We start from the raw sequence: 9,939 nt of genomic DNA on the forward strand, positions 1-9,939 counted from the left end.
CTTCGGCTCAGGTCATGATCCCAGAGTCCTGGGATCGAGCCCCACATCGGGCTCCCTGCTCAGCACAGGAACCTGCCTCTCCCTCTCCCACTCCCCCTGCTTGTGTTCCCTCTCTCGTTGTGTCTCTGTCAAATAAATAAATAAAATCTTTAAAAAAAAAAGAGAGATTTCCTCTTTCAATCTGTAAAATCAGGGTAATGGTACCTATCTCTCAAAAGGTAATCCCTACCTCCCTGAGATGCTTAGTACGCTGTCTGACACAGAGCAAGGTCCTCCCACTTAACAAACACTGTACTGAAGGCCTCCTATGTACCAGATACCAGGATGCGGCAGTGAATAAGGACAGGCTCTGCTTCCATGGAGCTTCTGGTCTACCTTACAAAGAAGAGAAATCAGTAACTTCAAGTGGCAGGAAGGAGAGCTATGTAGCACTCTGAGTGGGGATAACTCAGTTGGTAGAGCTGGGAAGGGATGCCATAAAAGAGGCAAAATGACCACACTGAGTGAGAGAGAAGAGAGTTAATTAAGCAACTTAAGTTAAAGGGGAGGTGCAGCGGGGATGGAGGATGGAAGCAAAGACTGTCCCAGGCAGAACACAGGTGGTGTATATGAGGAGTCAAAGACCAGTGTGGCGAGAGCAGAGAACAAGGAGGCCTGGGAGCAAGAAGAGGGTACGCAGGCCTTTGTGGGACATGGTAAGGAGCTGGGGCTTTGGCTAATGAGCCTGAAGAAGCCCTGAAGACATTTAAGTAGAGAAATGACAGGACTGGATGTGGGTTTTGAAAAGTTCCCCCTTGTGCTATGCGGTGAGGGCTGCAGGGCGGAAAGAGTGGATGACAACTTACAGGCCCGTCACCCCAGGCCTCCCTTATCCTTTTTTTCCTAAGATTTTTTTATTTATTTGAGAGAGAGAGCGAGTGCACAAGCGGGGGGAGGAACAGAGGGAAAAGCAGACTCCCTGCTGAGCTGGAAGCCAGACACAGGGCTCAATCCCAGGACCCTGAGATCACAACCCGAGTCGAAGGCAGATGCTTAACCAACAGAGCCACCCAGGCGCCCCTCCCTTAACCTCTCTGACCTGATAGCCTATGACTTCCTGCCTTGCTCACTCTGCTCCAGCTCCATGGCCTCCACACTGTGCTGCACACACACCAAGCAAGCTCTTGCCTCAGAGGCCAGCTTTTACCATTCCCTGATTAGAAGGCTCTCCCTCCTCCATGTCTGCTTTTTCTCAATGTCCCCCTTAGTGAGGCCTTCCCTGACCACTGGATTTAGAACTGTAATCTAGCGCCCATACTGCTTCCCTATAATCCCTTCCCGGGTGGTTATCATCTTCTAACATGTCAAATTTTGTTTGCTATTGACAAAGATTTTTGCTAATTTTCTTTGCTGTTGTATGCCCGGCATCCAGAACAGTGCCTGGCACATCATAAGCACTCAATAAATACTAGTTGAACAAAAGCAGGGAGACCAGTAAGGAGGTTCTTGGCATCCTCCAGGTGAGATGTCAGAGGCTTGGACCAGGAGATAGAAATGAAGAAGGGGAGAAGCAGATGTATTCTTACCATAATCAAGAGACCCGATGGCAAGAGTTGGTATCAAAATCCACCACACCACAGTCTGACATGGCTCAGAAAGACTAGCTAGGCCAGTAGAATTCTCTCTAGCTCAGGAATCTGAACTCAGAGCTGGGGGGAAATTTCGCTAGTTGGGGGCAACTGAGATGGAAAGAATGCTCTCTGAGAGAGCTGGAGCTGCTCCCAAGTGGAGCCAAGGTGAGCTTAAGTTACAAGTAAGTAAGTTACAAGTTATGAGAGAGGAGATGGCGCGGACCTGGGAGGAAGGGCAACCCCACAACTCTGGTTCTAGAGGATGTATATTCTCACAATAGTGGTTCTTAACCTGTTCTGGGTCTCCATCAGACCCCTCTAAGATCTAGTAGAAACTACAGACCCTTTCCCTAGAAGAAAAGCCTGATTGCAGACACGTGTAAAATTCTGCATTTACTGTTAGGAGGTTCATGGACCCCGATGCCCACTCATGGAGTACAAAGTAGTGTCACCTGTTTTATTAAAAAAACCAAACCCCTGTATTTTTTTAGACAATCCCAAGTGGCTACTACCCTTTCTCCTTCCCCAGTTTGAGTCTTCCTTAATCAGACTGTGTATGTTCCCTCCTCCCTAGTCCCTGCCTGTTTCCCTTTCCTCCCCTGCCCTCAGTTTTGGCCCCTAGTTCTTAAGCTTCCTCTTCCCCCAATCCTCTCCTGTGACTTCGTACTTTACAATCATCCCCGTCCTTCCTCAAAAATGCAGGACTGAGGCTGGTCTAGAACCCACATCCTACATCTGAGTCTCTTTCCCCGTTCTTTTTACCAGGCCTTATCAACCAATATCCTGCGAGCATTTGCTCTGTGTCACGTTCTTGTTTACGTTTGCCTTCCTGATCTTATCCTTCAAAAGACCACTTTACAGACGATGAAGTGAGATATTGGGAAGTGAAGTAACCTGCTCGAGGTCAAATAACTGGTGAGTGGCAGGGCTGAGACTGAGGTCAGCCTAAATCCAAAGCTGGGCTCTGTACCATTCCTGGGGGCAAGGCAGGAAAGGAGGGAGGGAGAAACAGGATTGGTTACCTTGGAGCTACACAAAGATTTCGTCCAGCCCCTAACCACCTCATCTGACAAAGGCATTCAGGCCATGGGAGGTGAAACATTATCCCAAAGTCCTTTGGTAACACCACTTGCCATACCCAGGCCCACCCTTCCCTGTCCCAGGTGGGTGCCCACCTCCCTCCTGGCCTTCCACACCCCTTACCTCTGGTCCTCCTCAGGAGTGTTGGCCGACAACAATGACATGACCATGGACTTGCCTGTCCCCTGGAGGCCCAGGACACCAACCACCAACACATCAGTCTGATCCAACAGGTACTGTGGGAAGATGAAGGAATGTGACCCTCATAAATGTGTCAGTTGCTGGAGTGGAAGTGAGACTCGGGGGAGGGGGGCGGGGCAGAGACTTTCGTGGCTGGCCTGCCTGCCTCTTCAGATATGAAGAAAAACTTCGATGGCTTCAATCCCCTGAGTTGGGCAAAGGGCCTGTGTATGTATGTGATGGCACACAGAGTAACTGTTGTGAGAGCTCCCAAGTAGAGAAGAGCCTGGCATGACCAACATGCTAATAGTGTGGCTGGAACACAGTGGGAAAAAGGGGAACCTGACTTTGCTGAAGAGAAGGAGAAAGGCACAGGAAGGAAGGACAGGTGGAGGAAGACAGGACTTGTAACCGAGGGCTACTGGAGCGGACTCCTGGAGGGCTTTCGGCTTCTGGCAGGTTGGGAAAACACATGAAAGCATGAAAAAGGGAAGAGAGTGCAGGAAGGGGAGGTCAGCCCATCCTGGCTCCTGTCTGTGGGATTTAAGCGTCCTGGAAAATCCTGAGACCTTCACCTCTGGCCCACCAGTTCTGATGCCTTCCACCACCAGGGGGTGTGAGAGACACTCCTCAAGAAAAACAGAGAAGTCCTCAACTGGCTCCTTAGAATCACCTCGGGCCTAACCCTAGACACATTAAAGCAGAATACCTAGGCCTAGCCCTGTTCAATAAAGTAGATGCTGTCCACATGTAGCCATTTAAACTTAATTAAGATTAAACAAAGCTAAAAATTTAGCTCCTTAGTTATACTAGCCACATGTGGGGATATGTGGATAAGTGCCCATGAGCCACACAGAAGGAGAGTGGCTACCACACTAGATGGTGCAAATACACTCTCAACACTGCGGAGCGTCCTGCTTGAAGAGTAGGCCTGGACACTGGCTTTTGTTTTGTTTTGTTTCGTTTTAAAGCTCCCAGTTGGTATCAGTAAGACAGTGGACACAGAAAGGCAGCAGGCCAGGTAAAAGGTGGGCCTGGCATGTTGTTTTAGTAAGTCCAAGCTGTTGGGAGAAGGAAAAGGGACACATCTGGGAGAATCTGGGCAGGGATGGGATGTGACGGGTCTGGCGGGGGGAAGCAGCAGGAGAGGAGAAATGAAGCCTGGGAGACTGGAGGTAGGGCAGTCCAGGAATGTGAGGTCTGAATTAGAGCAGGGGCCACTGTGATGGACGGGGAACCTCTGGGGAGTGAGATTCAAACCGCTTAACACTGGTACAGCTTGGGTTTCACCCAATTCGGAAAGGAACTGGAGCAGAGTCCAGGGCTGCCCTGCTGTGGGATGGCATCCGGGGGGTAGTGGGAGTCCCTCCTTGCCAACCAAGAGCAAACTATTTCAGTATTTTAACAACCAGCACAGCTGATCTATGGAAGCCACTGCCATTCAGCCCTGGCGAGGTGAGGACTTTCCTTCTCTCTCCTCGTTGCAACTGCCCGAAAGCTGTCCAGTCTGGTACTGCCTGCCGAGAGGGTGGCGGTGGGGAGGCGGGGGGGACGTGGCGAGACGGGGGACCTGGGCGAGCTCAAGCATGCGTACCTCAATGGCGCTGTCACACCAATTCATCTGGTCGTCTACCAACTTGATGCTGTGTTTCATGCGTTCTGGGGGCAGTAGTTTGGCCTGGCCCACGACCGCTGGAGACGGGGGGAAAGCAGGAGACAGGATGTGATGAGGGTCCGGGTGAGGGCGTTCCAGCCCCCAACCAGATCCTGCCCGGCCCCAACTCACGGTCCATGGTTGCTGGGGCGGCAGTGCCCATGCCTCGGTTCTGGATCTGGTACACAGGCTGTGTGGGCCTCTGCCCCTCCTTTTCTCCCTTGGGCGGTGCGGGGGCTGCAGGGGGTGCAGGGGCTGTGCCCTCAGGGGTGGACGCGTTTGTTGCAGCCGCAGGCCCCTTCCCCTCTTCCCGTGGTTTCATGAGGACGATAGGCTTCTCCAGAGGGGCTGGGGCTGGTGGGGCAGCAGGGGCTGTTGGAGGTGGTGGCTGCTTTGACTATGGGAGAGAGAAGCTGCCAGTCAGTGGGAGAGATCCTTGCCCTAGCTGCTCCCAGCCTCCCTGTCAGAAGATTCTTCCCTGCTCACCCGCTCTGCCGGAGGTTTTGAGAGGATGATCGGGGTTTTCTGCATGACCGACGAGCTTGTCTCTTCGCTGCCATCCTGTGGTGAGGGAGGGCAGTTACTCAGGAACGGCTCCCCTGGCTCTCCCGGACACTCCCGAAGGCCTTCCATGTGCCAGGTACAATTCTAAATGCCGTCATATATTAACTTTTCAATTCCACCAACAACCCCGGGAGATAGATATGATTATCCCCATTTTACAAATGAAGACATTGAGTTCCAGAGAGGTCAACTGCCTTGCCCAAGGTCACACAGCCAACAAGCAATGGAGCCAGGATTTGAACGCTGGAAGCCTGGCTCCAGAACTGCATTCAGCTGCCTCTGTCGGACAACAAAGCCCAGGTAGGAGGAGCTAGGGCTCTGGAACTAGATCTGGGTTCAAACTTGGCCCTGCCTTTTGTTGGCTGTGTGAACTTGGATAAGGAACCACCCTCACTTCGGCCTGTTTCCTCATTTGGCCAACAGGGAGAGGCATTTCTTCACGGGACTCCCACAAGGCTGAAAGTAGATGAACTTGTAAGCGGTCCACGTGGCAGGTGCTCACTACCTGATAGCTGCCATCCTCGCTCCTCAGCTCCACTCCTGTGCCTGCCAAGCCAGTGGCCTGATTCCCACACCTTGCCCTCCTCGTGCTTCTTTTGACTCACCCCCGACCTGCTTGATAAGAAAAGGGAGAGATCTGAGTTTGCGTCTTGTTCTTTTCTGGTTCCCTGAGGAAACTCACGAACCTTCACCGGGTCTGTTTCTTCACCATATGTTGGGAATACTGGCCGATGGTGAAGAACAAACAAAAGGGCACAAAAGTGCTCTGGAAAGAACAGTTGTGACAGAACTACAAGCGAGGCTGTGGGCCTTCAGAAGGCCAGGGAGGAGGGGAGGATATGTGGGACTGAGGCTGTGAGGGCAGCAAGAAGATGGTGGACAGGAGATGTATTCAGGAGGCACAGCGTGCAGCACTCATGTCTGACTGGCATGGGCAGGGGGGTCCAGGATGAGGCCCGATGGGCTGTCATGGATACTGGGAGGAGGAGAAATGGGAGGAAGTTGCTGAGGTCAGCAGGGGACACGGGGGATGTGAGGAGTCCACTGGCCAGTCAATGGCAAAGTCAGGGACAAAGACAAGAGACTTTGGAGTTGCTTATCCAGGGACTGAAGCTGACAGTACAGGAAGATGGTAACGTTCCCCAGGATATGTGTGGAAGGAAGAGAGACCCTTTGTTCTCACCTGTCCTGCAACCCAAGGGAAGGAACAAGCAAGAGCTGAGCTCCCTGTGAATAAATTATTCTTCATGTTTGCAGTTTTATGGTTCAGAAACCAGTCCCAATTGATACCTTCTTCCACCCTCCCCCCAAACCTCTCTCAGAGGTGGAGAAAGAACCTGAGTGGGGGGCAGGCTCTGGCAGTGAGTCACTTAAGCACACGAGGGGAGCAAGGCAGGACCTGCGCCCACGCCGAGGCTCCTGATTCCCAGCCCAGGACACTGTAGCAGACAGAACAGGCTGTGCTTGGGCTCGGCTGGATCTGGGCTTGAGTTCTGGCCCCAAAGCTTACTGACTCTTCGACTTTGGGTAAGTCCCTTCTCCTCTGAGACTCATTTTCTTCATTAGTGAAAATCAAATCTATCCTAGCTTCTCCTTCATGAGGTAGCTCTCAGGGTTCAGGAAGACCCCAAAGGATGTTAAAGCACTTTGAGCGGTTGGGGCGCCTGGGTGGCTCAGTCATTAAGCGTCTGCCTCTGGCTCAGGTCGTGATCCCAGGGTCCTGGGATCGAGCCCTACATCGGGCTCTCTGCTCCGCGGGAAGCCTGCTTCTCCCTCTCCCCCTCCCCCTGCTTGTGTTTCCTCTCTCGCTGTGTCTCTTTCTGTCAAATAAATAAAATCTTTAAAAAAAAAAAAAAAAGCACTTTGCGCGGTGCCCAGCATGCTGCATGCCACTCAACAGATAGTAACAGCTGCTGTTGTTATGGGGCGCCTGGGTGGCTAAGCGGGTTAAGCATCCGACTCTAGATTTCGCTTCAGGTCATGATATCAGGGTCATGGGATCAAGCCCTGCATCAGGCTCCATGCTCAGTGCAGAGTCTGCCTGTCTCTCTCCCTCTCCCTGCTTGCACGCGTGCTCTCTCTCAAATAAATAAATAAATTAAAAAAAAAAAACAAAAAACAGCTACTGCTGTTATTATACGACTCTTTAAAATATGAGCTTATGGCACCTCTCAGCTCAAACTCTCCAATGCCAATTTCATTTGGTGAAATCCAAACTCCTTTCCCAGGCCTCTCAGGTCCAACGTGATCTGGCCTGTTACCTCTCCGACATGATCTTCAAGCACCTTCTGTTCTTCAGCCTCTGCAGCCACACTGGCTTCCGGCTACTCCCTGAATTCACCACACACAGGGCTCAGGGCCTTCACATTTGCTGTTCTGTCCCAGAATGCCCTTCCCTCACATCTTGTCATGGTGTATTTCGTCACCTCTTCAGGGAGGGTCTCTCTGTCCACTTCATCTAAGACAGCCCCTTTGTCACTCTCTGCCCTTACTCCATGAGGCCAGTCAGTTTTGTTCATAGAGCCCCAGCATCTAGATTAGTGCCTGGCACATGGCAGGTGCTTAAAAAACATTTGTGGAACGAGTGGATATGTGGATGTTGCCCTTGGGTCCACTCACTCACCCGTCTCTCTCTCTCCCACGGGGCAATGTAGTCCCTCTCCCGACCACCAGGCCCAGAGAGATTCTGGGGGCCGCCAGGGCCAGGCTCCTTCCACCGTCGCCGCCTCTCTATCCCATAGAGCCCAGGCTGACTATGGCCAGACTCAGACATGGTTGCCTACAGAGAGAAAGAGGTTGATTTCAGGGTGAAGAGACGCTCTCTGATCTGGCTCACTCTGGACTGTAAAAAGGCACTTTGTTTCCAGAGAGCTCTGTGCTGTGGCAGTGGCTGCCAGCTGGCTCTCAAGATCTACTCTTCCTTCACTTCTTCCAAAAAATATAAAACCCTCAGTTCTGAGCAGGGCACATGGCTGTCCAGAACACACTTCCCAGCATAATTTGCAGGTAGATGGCCATGTGACTAAGTTCTTTCTGGCCACTGATATGAACCAGAAGTGTGTTTTGGCAGCTTTCAGGAACTTTCCTTCACAGACATTGGCACATTTTGGCACTGGCCTTCTGCCCTCCTCCTGGCTGGAAGGAATGTGGTGTGCAGGCTGGAGCTCAAGCAGGCACCTTGGACTGGAAGGAAGGAGAGAAGGCATGATAGAAAAAGATTAGGGGGTCCCCTATTATTAACTTTACGTTGTCTACTTCTGGATGTGGTGATAAACAAATACACTCCTCTTACTTGTAGCCAAAACTATTCCCAACTATTAATCCCTTTGCCCCAACATAAGTATAACTCATAGGGGGAGGGTCACATAAAATGGGACATCTTCTTTCCCAAACTGCAGCAAAGCATTTCCTTACAAATCAGTAACATGATCCTCAGTCCGACAACTACTGTTTTGATTACTGAATACTGGCATATGCAGGGCATTCAAGGGCCTATTTTCATCTGGTGTCTCATCTGGCATCAGTCTGTTTACCTTCCATTTCTGATGGTCTGCCATCCCTCACACACCACTCACCAGTGGTTAATCTAAGATGTTATAAAATGTACTGCTACCAATATGATCCACTCCCTACCATTTAATTATCTTTATAGGTCCCACTAGGGAGTTTCCCCAGCTGTTTACACTTCATTCTAGGGAAGTGTCTGAGTACTTAACAGTCTGCTTGCAGGACTATAATGCCATTTACTATACAGCTCACAGGTCAAGTTGGCAAACCGTAGTCTATGGACCAAATCAGGGCTCCCTTCTGTTTTTGTGAATAAAGTTTTATTGGAACACGGCCACGTCCATCAATTTATCAATTGTCTACAGCTGCCTTCTTCATACAATGGCAGAACTGAGTAGTTGAGATGGAGACAGTACAGCCTGCAGAATCTCAAACAATTCCCCTCTGGCCCTTTACAGAAGGTTTGCTGACCCTTGCTTAGCTCTTAGGTGTCTGTGAAATCATACTATGAATCCCCCCCTCCCACCCAAGCAAACAGTGACTAACAGGTCCCTGTGCAAGATTCTTTCTCCAGAACTGCAGTGTTTACAGGATGTGGGAGTAATTTTGCTAGCCAGGCAGGGGCTTGTCTAGCTCCTCATTGCTCCAAGTGACCTCTTCAGCCACAAACTGAGCTCAAACTGCCTTCGGGGACAGGAGGGCAAGGCCTGTTTACACATGCTTATGGAAAAACGATCCACTCAGCACTTAAATGACCGTTTACAATCTCTGAGGGAGATTCCCCTCAGAAATCGGGACTCCACCCTCCCCTGCCATTAAGTGTTGGTTAATGGAGATCAGTCTGGAGACAGCCCCACCCCCCACCCGGACCCTTAAGTATCTTTCCTCAATGGGGATTCCGCTCAAGCATCTGTTTACACACCAAGGGGACCCCCTTCCCACGCAGTAAGTGGTCCCTTTGCATGTTATTCTGGGAACTTCCACAGTATCTGCGTCTACTTGACAGTTCTAAGGGGGAGCTCCCCAGAATCTGAGTCCACCTACATGCAATTTGGGGACCCCCAGTGTTTCCAGGCTCCTTTGAGGATTCTCCCAAAATGCTTGAAGCCAGTCTGTGTTTATTTACAGGACTCTGACGGTAACCTCGCAGACGTTAGGAATCTAACAAGGCATTCTCTGGGCAGCTTCCTCACCACCTGCGCATCTCTTCACACGACCCTTGTGGGGATTCTCCCCGAACCTAAGTGTCTATTTGCAAACTCCTGACTCCGTATCTATGCCCACCCCCCACCCCCAGAACGTTAAGAGTCGATTCACACTCTTTTTCTAAGGACCCTCTGACAC

The 9,939-nt window shown here is 51.1% G+C and overlaps 1 protein-coding gene across 1 annotated transcript in view; it reads right to left on the minus strand.

The window, feature by feature from the left end:
- The window catches only part of SMG9 (SMG9 nonsense mediated mRNA decay factor), a 15,107-nt gene that overhangs the window by 4,420 nt on the left and 748 nt on the right, over positions 1-9,939 (minus strand). Inside the window, 5 exon segments of the mRNA XM_081807901.1 lie at positions 2,786-2,926; positions 4,465-4,562; positions 4,657-4,921; positions 5,011-5,085; positions 7,712-7,867. Of these exon segments, the coding sequence (XP_081664027.1) occupies positions 2,786-2,926; positions 4,465-4,562; positions 4,657-4,921; positions 5,011-5,085; positions 7,712-7,861 (729 nt within the window). The 5' untranslated portion in view covers positions 7,862-7,867.

Source organism: Leptonychotes weddellii, chromosome 16, assembly GCF_054177405.1.
Source record: "Leptonychotes weddellii isolate Sample4059 chromosome 16, ASM5417740v2, whole genome shotgun sequence".
Classification (NCBI taxonomy): Eukaryota; Metazoa; Chordata; class Mammalia; order Carnivora; family Phocidae; genus Leptonychotes; species Leptonychotes weddellii.